At 41.7% G+C, this 16,508-nt stretch overlaps 1 protein-coding gene across 1 annotated transcript in view; it reads right to left on the reverse strand.

Annotated features, from left to right (window-relative positions):
* Positions 1-16,508, reverse strand: part of Pias1 (protein inhibitor of activated STAT 1) — a 122,430-nt gene that overhangs the window by 4,950 nt on the left and 100,972 nt on the right. The window contains exons 9-13 of the mRNA XM_052763382.1: positions 12,926-13,086; positions 9,939-10,069; positions 8,994-9,174; positions 4,448-4,590; positions 1,992-2,029 (exon numbers count right to left, since the gene is read on the reverse strand). Of these exons, the coding sequence (XP_052619342.1) occupies positions 1,992-2,029; positions 4,448-4,590; positions 8,994-9,174; positions 9,939-10,069; positions 12,926-13,086 (654 nt within the window). The remainder of the gene's footprint in view (positions 1-1,991; positions 2,030-4,447; positions 4,591-8,993; positions 9,175-9,938; positions 10,070-12,925; positions 13,087-16,508) is intronic.

Raw genomic sequence — 16,508 nt, forward strand, 5'->3', positions numbered from 1 at the left:
CTGCTGAAAAGTAAGACAAAAATATACATATACTCCTAGGTCTACATAGGCCAGGGCTAAGTATCACTATCTTCTAGGCACATCTTGTTTCCTGGAAGGTTTTCAGGGCAGGGACAATGCCTACTTCTGGATCCCTCCTGATGACTCACTAGAGCTCATCCTAAGCAGGTGCCATTCTCCCGAAACATGCTGTGGTGCTTTGCTTGGTCTGTCCCTTTCCATCTGAGATGTGCTTGTGAACAGTGCAACACAAACACTCTCCTTCTCTGACGCTCTGTTCTCAGGCATCAAAGGGGACTGCTGATGTCTGCAGAAGTTCCGCTAGCTCCTTTATGAAACTTCTTGGGGGCTCCTTCTGTCTCCAGTTCCCCTTTCTTTGCCTGCTTTTCAGTTCCAAGGCTTCCACAACAGTTTCCTTAGGAACCTCTCTGGGGCACCTCAGTGTCACACATACCATTTTGGAGTTACTACAGCATTGCTTTGCAACCTTCTCACCAAAAGCAAATTCTCTGCAATCAGTAATAATGTCTGGAGGGTTTCCTCCAGATGCCATTAGTTCTGTTACATCAGCCCAAGCCTAAACAAGGCTACTGAACAGCACTGGTGCTGCCTTTCATCCACAGGTATGTCTCCTCAGTGTTCCTGCTGCAGGAGAGCCTGGACAAAGGTCCTACTCGGGCAGTGGGCTCAGAGGCCATGGAATCTCCTTGATCAACCAGCAAGATGGCTCAGCAGATAAAGGTGCTTGCTGTATAGTCTGAGCACTTGAGTTCAATGGCTGGAACCCATACAGAGGCAGAGAGAACTGACTCCACACAGCTGTCCTTTGACTTCCAAACATGTGCTGTGTTGCACATATACAACCATGCATACAACAGTTATAAAAAATTAAAAATATATATACAGAGAGGAGCCACAGGAGGAGCTGGAGGAGGGATGGGTTGAAATAATGTGAATATAGTATACTCATGTATGAAATCCTCAAAAACATTTTAAAAAAAATCTCCTTGATCTATTTCTCTTGGTTGGGTCAGAGACATGGTGTCAGAACGAGACCACCACTGTGATAATGGGATGAAGGATGATGTACATGAGCACTATCACCAATGAACATCTTGCAAAGTTTGCTCATCTCCAACCAGTGCTCCAGCTTGCTGGCACAAGACTCAGGAAGGCATCTGGACAGTGGCTGGATCACTGCTTTGGTGGTGAGATGTGCTTCTGCCTCCTATCCTTAATCCATGTCCTTAGCCATTTCTCTATGGCTGAAGCAGGCCTTTCTCAATCTGTGTTGTCTCACTGTTTTCGTTGAGACTTGGGTCACTTTGTTCTTGCTCTTCAAGTCTGTAGCTCTAGTGCAATGGGACAGCCTGACTGGTGAGTAATACTCACTGACTTTCTCCTTCTACACACCGTGATCACTTTTAGTTTTGTTTCCAGGTCACTCTATGTGGCCTTTTAGCAATTGATTTTGTACGTTTAGGGTCTGAGATGAATAAAACAACAGGAGCTCGAGACAAACCTGGGAGGAGAAGCAGCAGTAGAGCTGCAGTACACACAGTGTGAGGAAGCACAGCATACTGTATGACTGAGGTCAACAGTCACTCGCCATCACTACCGAGTGCTTATGGACTGCACCCAACTGTTTGCTTTAAACATACCATTGGCGATGCAGAAGCACCACAGCCCTGGGCAACAGACACTCTCACACATGTGGCCAAGACTGAAATCTACCAGTCACATGGTTCACTGCCCTGTGTCTTCACACAGCAGTATTGAGAAATCAATAGGTAGACATTGCTTTTACCCTCTACTGGGGGTGAAGGGTGGTGATGAATGGTGGCTTTTATTTAAATTCTTACAGCCAGAGCAACACTGGCCATAGGTACCCTACTTTCCAAGGAAATTTATTCTTTCTTCTGGCTATGTATTATACTTTTAGATATTTTAATATACAATTAAAGAAATGGATTGTTTTCACATTAACGTACCTGATTGTCTCCTGATAAGAAAGGAAAGAAATCTAATCCTGTGGAAAGAATTTAAAAAACGTAGTTTAGAGGCAAAAAAACAACAAAAAAGAAAAACAAACATTTCTAAATACCCCAGCACTTAAGTCTTACACTCTATGCACTCTGGATTCATGTTTAAACACAAGGAATGCTGGACATGGGGTGCACACCTTTGATCCCAGCACTCCCAGGAGGCAGATGGAGGCAGATCTTTATGAGTTAGAGGCTAGCCTGGTCTACATAGCAACTTCCAGGCCAGCTAAGGGGACATTAAAAGACTTTCAAACAACAAAAAAAGCCTATCAAAACAAAACAAAAAAAAAAAAAACGAAGAACGAAACAAAAGCCATAAGAATGTTAAGCTGGGTGTTCTATGGCTCTTCCACCTCTAAGCTATGAAGGATAAAGTCCAAGTTTGGAAACAAACACCTTGCATTCACCGATTCCTCACAAGTAAACATTCATTCATTCATTTTTGGTTTTTCGAGACAGGGTTTCTCTGTGTACCTTTAGTGACTATCCTGGATCTCGCTCTGTAGACCAGGCTGGTCTCAAACTCACAGAGATCCGCCTGGCTCTGCCTCCCGAGTGCTGGGATTAAAGGTGTGTACCACCACTGCCTGGCTAAACAGTTATTTATTTAGATAGAATCTCATGTAGTGCAGGGATGGCCACAACCTATATTGACTTTGAACTTCCATTTTTTTTTTTTTTTTTTGGCGGGGGTGGTGTTGGTTTTTCGAGAAAGAGTTTCTTTGTGTAACAGAGTCCTGGCTGTCTTGGGCTTGACTTTGAACTTCTTAATCGTGTCTTTACCTCGAAGTGCTGGGATTACAGGCATATATCACCATGTTCAGTTTATCTAGTGCTGCGAATAAAACCCATTGCTTCATGCATACTTGGCAAGCACTCTACACACTGACTTATGTCCTTAGCCCTTAGATTTCAATCTAATTTACTGTACATGAATGCCTCTTGGGGTCTTTCATTACTTTTGGTTTGATTTTACAAGTGAAACTTTAAGAGGTCACCCAAGTTGTAGTGAAGTTTTTCATTCTCCTCCTCAGATGTGTTGTTCACTTCCCATCATCTAGACCAGATTAAAACCCAAGTGTGACTGTACAGCTAGGCATGATGGTGCATGCCTTTAATCCCAACATTTAGGAAACAGGCGGGCGGAGCTGCTACACAAAGAGACCCTGACTTTAAAAATAAGTGTCTGGTGGCACCACAGAAAAGCTCAGCTCCGATTCCTGGCTGCAGGCAGCCCCTTCCTAACCTATATACTGCTTTACACTCCTCAGCACTACATAACGAACAAGAAAAGGAGTGTCTTGTGCTAATGTCTAACCATGAGGTGCACAAGCAATGCGGTACTTTGGCAACCACTCCTGCCCACACCAGAAGAGACTACAGTACGAGGACCTACAAAACGTGTTTCAATAGTGATGGATGTGTGCAAATAGCTAGGAAAGCTGTTTAGAAAACTGCTGGGAGTAACCACCTTCCCACTTCTGGGAAGTTCAATAGTCAGTCCATAAGCCATTAAGTTTTAAAGACAACGCCCAGAGTTGACATTCTTTTTGAGATACAAATGAATATATTGGCATTTCAAACTTCTCTTAAAAAGGCTAAGTCTGGGCATGGTAGTGTACACCTGCAGGTGGATATCTGTGAGTATGAGGTCAATCAGGACTACAAAGAAAGACTGCCTCAAAAAAAAATAAGAAAAGAAAAAGAGGATTAAAAAAGAACCAAATTAAAACATTTCTAATGTCTTAATTCATTACTATTACAGGGCTAGCAAGAAGTCTCAGTGGGTAAAAGTGCTTGTCCCCAAAGCTAGTGACTTGAGTTTGACCCCTAACATCCACCCAGTGGGAGGAGAGAATGAACTCCTGCAGGCTGTTCTCTGATCTCCACATGTGTACCATGGCATGAAGCACCTCCACAATATGGTGCAAGCCTAAAATCCTAGCTCTTGGGAGGCAGAGGCAGGAGGATGACAGCAAGTTTGAGGCCAGTTTGGTTTACTATATGGTGAGCTCCAGGCCAGCACCAGGGCTACACAGCAAGATCATGTCTCATAATACAACTCAGTTACACACAGTGTCTGTTACATGAAGCCATAAAGAATAAAAACCAGCATTCACCCCCACCAAAATGAAGGCCACATGCAAGAAGTGTTCCAACGGCCTATAGAATACTGGGGAGTTCACAACATCTCAAGACCACTGCCTCAGTATTCCCACAGCAGTGAGCCCTGGCTGCGGAGGAAGGTGCCACCAAGATTCAGGCTGTTTTTTTCTGGGATCCAAAGGCCTGTTCTCCCCATCTCCACTTCTTCCCTATATCCCTCATCCCCAGACTGCAGCCACACAGAGTGAAGGCATTCCTCAGCCTGTGTGACAGCAGTTGAAGGACCAGGGACTCACCTTGTAAGTCATAAGGCATGGGCGTCATGTGGAAAGGGTGCCTGTAGTCCTGGATGAGGGAAGTGTTGATGTAGCTTGTATCTACAGCAGGAAGGCTGGGGGTGCGGGACACAGGCGATGCTTGATGAGGAAGACTTAAAATACTGTGGAAAAGAAATGTTTAGAAAATGTAATAGTCACTCTAACAGTTTAACAAATGGAACTGTATCCCACAATGAGTCCTACTTTTTATTATGATAAAAGAATAAACAATAACAACCAAACAAAAAGCAAAACAAATGGTAAGAAATAACTGGCATGCAGTAGTCTTTTTGCAGAGGCTGTAAGGAGAATCAGATAGATGCAATGGAATCACCATTTCTAGCCCATACAGTCCTTAGATGGCCATCCTCCACTCTAAGGATGCAGGAGCAATGCAGGAGCAATGCAGAGCTGAGTCACCGCCACAGGACATGAGTGAAAGGTATACACAACAAAGGAAACTGTGGCCCTTTTAACGTGGATACTCAAGGGGTAGACAGTGAGAAATCTAGGGATACCCTTTGTGCTGGACAGTTTTATGTTGACTTGACACAAGCTAAATCATCTGAGAGGAGGGAAACTCAATTAAGACAATGCCTCCCTAATACTGAGCTGTAGGGCATTTTCTTAATTAGTGATTGATAAGAAAGCAAGCTCAACAAGCCATGAGAGCAATCCAGTAAGCAGCTCCCCTCCATGGCCTCTGCATCAGCTCCTGCCTCCACGTTCCTGCCCTGACATCCTTCAATGATGAACAGTGGTATGGGAGTGTAAGCCAAACAAACCCTTTCCTCCCCAACTTGTTTTTGTCATGGTGTTTCATCACAGCAACAGAAACCCTGACTAAGAGACTCTGGTAAGGAAAACACAACTAGAGACAACTAGTGGAATGCAGCAACCTGAGCACCGAGGAGACAACAGATTTACGAGTTTGTTCAGAGGGAACTTTGGTTCACCCAAGGTCTAGCTTGGCTATCAGCACAGTTCAAATGATAGAGCCTTTGAAGCCAATCAAAGCAGCGAGACAAGGTAAAGAAGTGTCCTGAAGTGAAGAGGAAGAGAAGTTTTAAAGGGAGAGTGATACAGCTGCAAAGGAAACACAGGAACTCCAGAAAAGTTGACACACTTCATCAGCTGGAGGCCAAAGCTTTCTCCTTATCTCCTGTAAGAAATAAGGAGGAAAGCCCAGCAGTGCTGGTGCACGCCTTCAATCCCAGCACTTGGGAGGCAGAGGCAGAGGCAGGTGGATCTCTGAGTCTGAGGCCAGCCTGGTCTACAGAGAGTTCCAGGTGGGTCAGTGCTACAGAGAAACCCTGGGTGTGGGGGGGGGGGGGTAGGGGGGAAAGAAAAAAAAGAAGGAATAAAGAACTGACTTTGAAAAAAAATAGTTATGATAATCCGAGGAAGGTTTATGCATCATTACACATGATCCCAATCGTGTAAGGCTAACAGGCACAGAGGAAAATCAAGTAACAGAAACAGAGGAATAGAGACTTCTTTCACTTTGCATGACGAGTGTTTGCATGCTAGTGTAAGTGCACAGGTGCTACAGCACACACATGGAGGGCAGAGGACAACCTGATGTATTGGTCCTTGCCTTTCCCCTCATTGCTCATGATATGCTGGGCCAGACAGGGCTTTTCCTGTCTGAGTCCCTTCTTGATGCAGTAGTGCTGGAATTAGACATGCACACTACTGCAGCAGGCTTACATGGGATCTGGGGATCTAAAATCAGGTCATCATCATGCTTGCACAGCAGGTACTTTATCCAATGAACCACATCCCCAGCCTGAGCTTTTGCCTCTAATACCCCACATGAAGAACTTGCAGGTAGGGGTACAATTTAAATGGTATGGAGTACTTCAAAACACACTAAGGTTAGAGTTCCTGGAACAGAATCCTAATTATGAGTATGCATTACACTTTTGTGAGTGGGACACTTTCAGGTGCTGCACACAAGTGTTCCATCCAATGAAAGTGTAAACCTCTTACACCTACAGAGAATGCCATGTTCCTTAGCTATGTTCTTTGTCTATGCTCAGAAGATTGCAACAGGAAAAAGCAGTTGACTGCTAGTCTTTACAAACATCCCAGTCTACCACACAGTATGGAACTTCTGGGTGAATGGAACACTTGGCAAGATGCTGCAGTCCTTATCTCCTGGCTATGGGATGGCCGCCACATCGTCTTTCAATTCTGTGACTGCTTTCAAGTGCACTTCCATATTACAGTGCACAGCAGCAGGGGTAGTAGTGTCCTAGCTGGCAGCTGGTTGCTGCTGTGACACTCACAGTGCTGCGTAATCATTCTTTTAAAGATGCTAGAGACATCCAGGTTTTATCTACACAGTCAGAGATAAAGGTGTAGCATTTGCAAAGCTATATCTAGGCATAATTCATCATGGGCAAAAATTCAGGGAAGTAGTTAATGCAACTAATGTAATTTTCCAAACATAATAAACAGAGCTATTTTGGGAGGAACTGTAAAGTAAATATACAAAGAAGAAATACTAGATTTCTAAAGACTCCAAAGTTTTCCTGATGAAAAAAATATACTCAGATAGTAAAACTACTGTAGAGTTCACATATGACTATTCTGAAGAGTACAAACAGCCATACAATTAATCCTAAAGTATTATATACTTGTTTTAGACAGTGTCTTGAGGTTGGGGATTTAGCTCAGTGGTAGAGTGATTGCCTAGCAAGCACAAGGCATTGGGTTCAGTCCTCAGCTCCAAACCAAAAAAAAAAAAAGAAAGTCTTTTAATTTTGCAATTATGGCACAAAAATTTGACAATACAGTTTTCTCCAGATATCTGTGGGAGGTTGGTTCTAGGACCTACTGCAGATATCCAGATCCAAGGTCATTTTTTTTTTTTTTGGTCCTTCATATGTCATAGGAGTTATGTATGTATCATCTAAGCATATCCTCTGGTCTCTAAGTTCCTCAGAACACTTACTACATTAAAATTGTTATGGCAACTGATTTTTTTTTTTTTTGATAGGATGTCATCTAGTTCAGGCTGGCCCCAAACTAGTGGCAGTCCTATTGCCCCAGTCTTATGAGTGGTGGGGTTATAAATGTGCGCTACAATCTCCAGCTCCAAGGTACAACATGATGGGAGGCTCCTGGGAAACAAAGGCCACAAGAACAGGGCTACTGTGAAGGCAAGCCAAGTCATCGCAAATCTTGCCTGGCAGCTCACACACGTCTATAGCCAGCTTCAATGGTCAGGTGTGCTCAGCTTTCTACTGTAAGTGCTCAGAGTTAACTTGATAGCAAGTAGGTTCCAGTTTTTAGGCAGTGTTCTAAACCCTACAAGCATGCCAAAATGAAGTCTAATCCCTTTGTGGCTTCTGACCCGGGTAGCAACTATGAAAGGCATTTCAATCAACTCCTCAGATTCAGAGAAAGGTCAGTCTTGCCCTCTTTCCCAAGAGCTGAGATACACGTGCACTCGTCTGTCCATCCCCTGGACCCCAAAGGGTGAGGAAGTCTGGGTTGTTCAGGGACACCATAAAGGTCGGCAGAGCAATCTGAGTTCACAAAAGGAAATGTATTGTCTACACTGAACAGACCCAGTGCGGGAAAGACTAGTGGTTCAACAGTCTGTCATGTGGCACTCGCTCCAGCAAGGTGGCTATCACCAGGCTAAAACTGGATAAAGACTGCAAAAAGATACTGGAAGGAAAGCCACACCACAAACGAGGAGGAGAGGACACAGGGAAAGAGCATGGGGGTGGGGGAGTCCCCAGTCTATAGACCAGGCTGGCCTGGAACTCAGAGATCCACCTGCCTCTGCCTCCCACGTACTGGGATTAAAGGTGTGCACCACCATACCTGGTCCAAGAGTAATTCTATTTACAACATTAATCAAAAATTGGTTCAATGAGGGCTAGTGAGATTGCTCAGCAAGTAAAGGCACTTGCTATTAAGTCTATCGATCTAAGTTTGATCCTGGGACCCATATGGTGGAAGGAAAGAACCAATTCCTGAAGGTTGTTTTCTGACCTCCACACACATAGACACAAAACAAATGAGTGTTTATTAAAAACAAAACAAAACAAAAAAGAATGGTTAAATGTAAGCAAAACTCTTGATGATTCTGATGGTATCAAAACTACTGTACACACTAGAACCATCTTTTTAAAAAAATTGTGTGTGTGCATGTGCACTCCTGGAGGCCAGAAGGCAGCATCAGATCCCTTGGAGCTCAAGTTACAGGCAGTTGTGAGCCATCATGTGGATGCTGGGAACTGAACTTAGGTCCTCTGCAAGAGCAGCACCAAGCACCTTTAATCACTGATGCATCTCTCTAGGCCCAGAAGCATCTCCTGATCTGATGAATCTTATATCCAAACTCTTGTAGTGTAGTGCTCTAATTCCTCAAGAATGTGACATCCCTGGGAAAAAGTCAATCTACATTCTGCACTCAAGCATAGTAGTTTATCTGGCAGCCTTTACTTTACTTACCAAACAAGCTTTCACAATAGAGTTTTTTTGGGAAAGTTCTAGCAGTACTCACCCTTTATTATTTAGTGGTGATGTAGGAGACAGGGAAGGACAGGTCCTCTTGGCAGAGGGTTCTTCCTCTTCTTCATCTGATGAACTGTCTATGGTTAGGTCAATCACTTCGACTTTCTTGTTTTTATTTGAGGATTGGTTGTGTGAAGTCACCTGATGCTCCAATGTGGAGCTCAAGCATCCTGTGTGGGAATGATTAAAGCACAAGACCCGTGTCAATTCTCCTCTTTTCTCAGGGTCCCTGTGATGAGCATATCAGTTTAGAGGAGCAACACTACTGTAGCCAGAGCTGAGAAGTAAGAGTGGCTCTGTTCTACTAAGTTTAAAACTATCACTTCTTATTGATTGTTAATGAATTATTTTGAAAAACAATTTTCAAATAGAATAATCAAAATATATCTTACGGCTGGGTGTGGTGGCACAAGCCTTTAATCGCAGCACTCCAGAGGCAGAGCCAGGCAGATCTCTGTGCGTTCAAGGCCAGCCTGGTCTACATAATGAGTTCCAGGACAGCCAGAGCTATATACATGAAGAGACCTTTAAAAAAAAAGTATCTTTTATGTCCACTTTAGAATAAAAGTGTTTTAGAGCAGGACTGTATAGATATATGTTTATCTATACAGCATCCAAAATACCTAGGAAATACTAATATATTACACCAAAACTATAAACCCTTTAAAAGGTAGTGCTTCAAAAACCACAACTTGAAAAGTGACTTTAGACTACTCTGAAAGCTAGCACCATAAAAATCTTAAGGCTCGCATTAGCACCATAAAAATCTTAAGGCTGGCAAACAAAGTTGATTTAAAAGGAATCTCACTATTTGTGGACATTTAATCAATTACCTAACAATTATTGAGCTATTTGTACTGCTCAGAACGTTCAAAAGTGTGAAAACCATGGTACATCACAGTGGTGAGTACTTTATTTGTGGACAGCTACTCACCGTCAACTCCGTTGTATGAGGCAGTAACTTCCTGCACTTCCTTTTTTGATCTCATTGGAGCCCATGAGCCATCCTCTTTAAACTGTATCTCATCACAGTCTGTACAGTACTTTAGGATTTCCATAAACAACCTAGGCAAACAATCTGTCCTTAATATAGCAGTTTTAAATGAAGAGAAATGAGAAACCTGTTTCTTAAAATACTTAGATTTTCTATGTTTTTATACAAAGAGTAAATGGGAGAAAAGAAAGTAGAACAGATAAATTACGTTTGTTCTCAAAACCTAATGCTAAATAGGGAAAATAGTTACTCAAATTGTGGAACATTCATATAAAAATGTTATGTAACTTTGAAAAAAATGACAATTAAAAATATCTATTTAGTGTGTGTTATATGGGTAGGTAGCTGCCACAGTGCATGTTTGGAGGTCTGAAGGCAACTTGTAGGAGTTGGTTCTCTACCTCCACCTTGTGTGAGTCCTGGGGACTGAACTCTGCTTGTCAGCCTCAGCAGCAAGCACCTTTACTCACTGAGCCATCTCTGTGGCCCCAAGATTTTTAAATATACAAATACATCTCAGTTCACAAAAACTGAGATGGTTAAGAAAAAAAGGTATCTCAAAACAAGATTCTCTGTGTGAATAAAAGCACACACTAGTTATCTCTGGGTAGTGATTGTCTGTGTTCAGTTTTCTTCTTTATACTATACACTTGTAAATTGCTCATAAGGTCTTATTTTATAAACTAAAGCCATACATATAAAAATGTAAGCCGGGCAGTGGTGGCGCACGCCTTTAATCCCAGCACTCGGGAGGCAGAGCCAGGTGGATCTCTGTGAGTTCGAGGCCAGCTTGGTCTCCAAAGCGAGTTCCAGGAAAGGCGCAAAGCTACACAGAGAAACCCTGTCTCGAAAAACCAAAAAAAAAAAAAAAAAAGTAACAACTACCCGGGTGGAGGTGGTGCATGCTTTAAATCAGGGGGTAGAGGCAGGCAGTTCTCTGCGGGTTCAAGGCCAGCCTGGTCTACAGAGCGAGTTCCAGGACAGCCAAGGCTATACAGAGAAACCTTGAATCAAAAAAAAAAAAAAAAAAAAAAAAAAAAGAAAAGAAAAAAAAGAAAAAAAACCCCAAAAAACCAAAATAAAAACAAAACAAAACAAAAAAACCATACAATCAACAGTTAAGTCCAAATAAAATAATACATTGGCACTAAAAGAATATTTATAGGGAATGCATGAAATTCACTGTGGCCAAATTATCCGGTTATAATGTTAAATAAAACCAAAGACTCAAGGTTATTAATAGCATATAATCAGAATTTATGTAAAAATAAAACCGGAAGTTATGTCAAAAATGCCCTTTATTTCCTGTTTTTTCTATTTTTCAGAGAGAGAAAGAGAGAAGAGATTTTATTACAAGGAAAGAACTAAGATATATACTATACAGAGCTGATAAAATATTACTATGAATTTAAATTTATGTTAGTTATCATTTCATTTCTGAAAACTCCAACAGGAAACAATGCTGTCTACTCCTATTTTCCCAAGACTGACATCTTCTAAGTTCTGGGTTGTAAGTCCATTGATAAACACATTCCACTGCTTGTATTACTCCCTCAGGCTCATATGCCTTCTCATAGACTGTAACTAAACTGTCCTGTTTGAGTGCTTTACTGAAGACTACTAGAAACATTAGGAAGAAGGCATTTTCCTTTTTCACAGTTCATTTCCTTGTTTCCTGTTCCGTGGAAAAAGCCAAACAGAAGCCGACAGAAGTAACAGACTCATGGCCAGAGGTTCAAACACCACAGACAGATGGGTTTTAAGGAGAGCCATGGAGCACTGTGAGGCAAGGGTAGAGACACAGAGAGGAAACACAAGGCAAGGATAGAAACCCAAGCAGCAGAACAAAGGGAGCTGCTATCAGCTGGCTGCCCTTTGCCAGGAGCCCTGAGAGTGGAGAACAGGGCTTGATGGACAGGACAGAAGCAGAGCTAGTCTCTAGAAACTGGCTACCTTCTACTAAAAAGTCCAACTTTTAAAAGAGACCTTATTATTTATAAATTGTTTAAATTGTGTGTGTGTGTATGTGCACATGGAGTATGGAAAAGGGCATCAGATCCCCTGGTCTGGGAACTGAACCTGGGTGACCTATAAAAGCAATACAGGCTCTTAACTGCTGAGCCATCTCTTTAGCTCCAAAAGCTCTCATTTATTTATTATTTATTTATCTATTTATTTTGGATGAATTCGAGTTTACCAGAACCTTCTAATAACCATGCTTTCTCCAATGCATTCTGTAGGTCTTAGATGTACTCAAAAGTATATGCAGACCCTGTTTAGAACTAGTGGTGCTTAAAATGGTAAACAGAAGGTACTGAAGGAAAAGGAAAAGGAAAAAGCACTTTTTGTTTTTGTTTTGTTTTTTATAGATTTATTTATTTATTACATATGCAGTGTTCTGCCTGCATGTATCCCTGCACACCAGAAGAGGGCACCAGATCTCATTACAGATGGTTATGAGCCACCACATGGTTGCTGGGAATTGAACTCAGGACCTCTGGAAGAGCAGCCAGTGCTCCAGTCTGCACTTGTTTTCAAAACAAGATGAACACACACAACATAAATAAAATTCAATGTTAAAAAATTTTTAAAGGGGTGGGGGAGACACCGAGATGGCTCAGTGGAAGGTTCCTGCTGCCAAGCCTAACAACCCAAGTTTGATCCCCCAAACACACATGGTAGAAGGCAAGAACCAACTCTCCAATGTTGTCCTCTAACTTCCATGTGCACACTATGCCACCAATAAATGGTTAAAAACAACCCTGAAAGATGGAAAGTATTTACAATGTTAATTACTCAGATTTCTAGAATAATGAAAATCCTACTTTGAAAAATTTCCCTCTAGGTTTTATCTCAAACCTGATGGTGACAAACTCGGCTAACAGAGGGTCATTTTAAAACACAAGGAGAAATGGAAACATACATACCCATCAATAATAAGGTGTTCATATGGAGCCTTCTTATCACAGACAGGACAAACCCACGTTGGTTTTTTTTCATTCATTTGAATATAAAGAGTTGCATCAAAACACTGAAGGTGGGAACAGGTAAGTGCCCGACATGGAATTGTCAGCCGCATTTTCCCAAGCTTTTAGAGAAGGAGAAGGTCAATATTAGTATCTGCTATTCGAACTTAGGTTCTACTAATGATTTCCTGAAATACAATGTGCATGTATTATAATTTAAAGCTTGTTGTGTGCACAACCCCTGCACCTAAGGCACAGTGAACATCATGAAAGAGGGGCAGAAAGACATTAGTCAGAGAAGCACGAAATCCGCTGACACTGTGTTTCCTAGAAATGACAGGGAAGCTTCTTACCCACAATACTGAATAACATGGCTGCCTGAACAGGGCCTGAACAAGGATCACACCAACAGACATGCTAACATGGTGCAGGGAAATCTCACAGGGCCCCACTCCTAGACAAAGAACTATACAGAGGCAACTAAGCAAGGCTGAGAGTAGGAAAAGCAGTCTTCCCCAGGGATACACCTAATTGGTTATCAGATACCAAATGGCCAGCCCTGAAATGATACACATACAAGTAACAGTCCATTATATGGACTGAGCAGGCTGTATTTATATATTTAGGAATACACACGTGTATAAATACAAATGTATGTAATAATAACACTTGAAGAAAAAGAGGCTATGATTTTAAGAGGGAGCAAGGGAGTGAGTACCTGAGAGGGATTAGAAGAAAGGGAAATGAGAAAGTGTTATACTTACATTTTAATTTTAATAGTTAAAATTTTAATATAAAAATATGCTGCGTCTGCACTGTTTGTGTTTCAATACCACAGAAGAACATAAAACACATTATTTTGAGAAACCTGCCTGCAGGTTAAACACTACAATATATCTTTGAATATCAACACAGTGACTATTTAGTCTACCACAAGGCCATTTACTACCTCTACAGGCTGCAAGTGAGTTTCTTGTTGGGAAGGCCTGAACCCCTTTGAAAGTGCTCCCATATTTCGTGTGTGTGTGTGTGTGTGTGTGTGTGTGTGTGTGTGTGTGTGTGTGTGTGTGTGTGTGATACTGGGAACTGAACCTGGGGCCTCGTGTATGGTAGCCAAGCACTCTACTACTGAGTTATATTCCCAGCCCTCTCACACTCTCACATTCTTAAATCAGTCTTTGATCTGAAAAAAGTTAAGAAGCATCTAATTAAGCATTTAGAAAAAGAATTAACTATGGCTAGTCACAGAGATCAGTATGGACTCTATCTTCATCTCTGAATGACTCTCTAGTTCACAAGATGAAGCCAAAATCACCCATTTCCTCCAGTGTGAGGCATAATGGCTAGGGGTAGCTTGGAACAGAAGGCAGGTGTTGTGCACTCTGTATTTCTCTCCTCACTGGGCATAATCACACAGTCAGCATCCCTGGGTTTCAAGCATCACTAGACAATTCAGGGATATTTTTCTTGCCTCATTTTAATTTTTGAGTTGACACAGACTGACTCTATCCCACATATAAACATCTTCTTTGTCCTAAGCTGCTTGTTTGAGCCCAAGGCAGAAACCTTGCCTGGGGACCTGCACAAGGAATGCTGTATCATAACTACTATAGGTTCCCCAAAGTCTATAATGGCCACAGAGCATGTAAGCTGCTCACTTTATATAAAGATATTACTTTCTAAGTTCATGGAAAAAGACTTTCTGTATGTTTGTGAGTTAAAAGAGAAAAAAAGTTCTTGGCTTACAAAAATTTCAGGGAAACGTGTAATTTCCTGGTCTACCGAGGAAACCAACTGTCACAGGGCCCTAAATTATTGTTCTGGTACCAATGATTTACTGTACTTCTTGGGCAGACACTTAACCTCTCTGGGCCTCCTTTTCTATCTGGAAAGTAGCACCATTTCCTCCTTATTTCCACCGGATGCAGTGATAAAGAATTTAAAAAGGACACTGGACACATAATCAGCTTAAAACAGGAGGAATGTCCCTTTATCATACCCAAAGCAGGGAGAGGAGAGATCCAGAGTAAAATAAGCATGTTCATCTCTTGTGTCCCAGCTCTAGCCTTGCCTAAGTAAGATTATACTATTTGTTTGTGTATCTCCTATAGGAAATAGGTCAGATTCATGTCCTTGTCCCCAGCTTTGGAAAAGTACCTGTTATACTGCAGAACGATAGTCTTGTATATACTGATAAACTGTCAGCTGTACACACTAGCAGTCCTAAGAAAAACTCCTTATGTCTGAAAGATGTGACTGACAGCTGGGGATTACAGGAATGAAGGCATGTGAAAGGAAAGCCTTCGAAAACTGCCTCTCTCAAAGTGTAAATTCTATGGCCTGGTGCTTGGATTTTGAAATCATCCTTCTTCCTGTCTTACTCACCATCTCCATGAAGCATCAGGAGGAGCCTAACAGCTCTGCAGCTGGGAGCTTAGTGTGCTGGCACTGAGCTCCCATAGGATTTACAGCCTATGGTTTCTTCACTTAATATTAAGCAACAATAGGCATTTGCAATTCACAGTTAAGGTCTAATTTAAGATATAAAAATTGAATTTGGGACTGAGATACAGTCAGCAGAACATCTGCCTAACATGCAGGAAGTCCTGAGTTCCTGTGTTGTGTGTGACTCACAGATGTGCGGCTGGAATCCCAACACTTGAACACTAGAAACTCTTCAAGATCATCCTTGGACAGAATAGTGAGTCTGAGGCCAGTCTGGGCAATATGACTCTCAGTTTCAAAAACCAAATGTCCCTCCCACTAAATGTATATAAAAATAAAAAGATGAAAATTTAATTTGGCACCATCAACTAGACCATAACTTGGAAAATCTTGCTGGACTTAGCTAATGGCAAACAGGCAATAGATTTCTGTTGCCAGAACTACTGTGTTCTTTGGCCTTTTCTTATGTGCTTATGGGAATCAAATCATAGGAACTGAATACAAGTTCAGTAAAAGGTGTCATGAAGCTATTTAGTTAGCCCTTTGTGCATATAGGCAAGAAAACGATCCCACGCCTTTGTGGCGAGCGTCACCAACAAGGTGACCTACAGTCTGAATGCAAACTGATAGGGAAACAGTACAGGAATGAGAGTCATAAATAGCATAAGAAAGCAGAAGTTCATGCTCAAAGGTATGGCCTTTTAGTATTTATACTACAAATGCCACCTCAAAGAATTATAAAATAACTCTTATGTGAAAAATCCTCCTATCTCTGATTTTTAAAATCTGTCACTAAAGATTTAAGCGTCTATCAGACAAACACGCATCGATTATCTCTAAGTTGGTGTCGGAAAGGGTGAGCACTGAGCAGTTTAGTCTTTTGATTACAAAGTTCTCTTCTTTTGTGGGACAAATGGATGTTTGCGTCATTCACAGACAAACATAAACAAGCCCCAGATGTTTTCTAGTGAGGCTGACTTTACTCATGGTGCGTACAGTTCATGATGCTGCATGAGAAAAACCTAAGTCTAAGCCAGTGTCTACCAGCAGGACCCAACAATGTCATGACAATGTGGACCTTTTTTTTATAAATACAAAG

The sequence above is a fragment of the Peromyscus californicus genome, unplaced genomic scaffold, assembly GCF_007827085.1.
Source record: "Peromyscus californicus insignis strain IS unplaced genomic scaffold, ASM782708v3 Scaffold_11__1_contigs__length_118956290, whole genome shotgun sequence".
In the NCBI taxonomy this organism is placed as follows: Eukaryota; Metazoa; Chordata; class Mammalia; order Rodentia; family Cricetidae; genus Peromyscus; species Peromyscus californicus.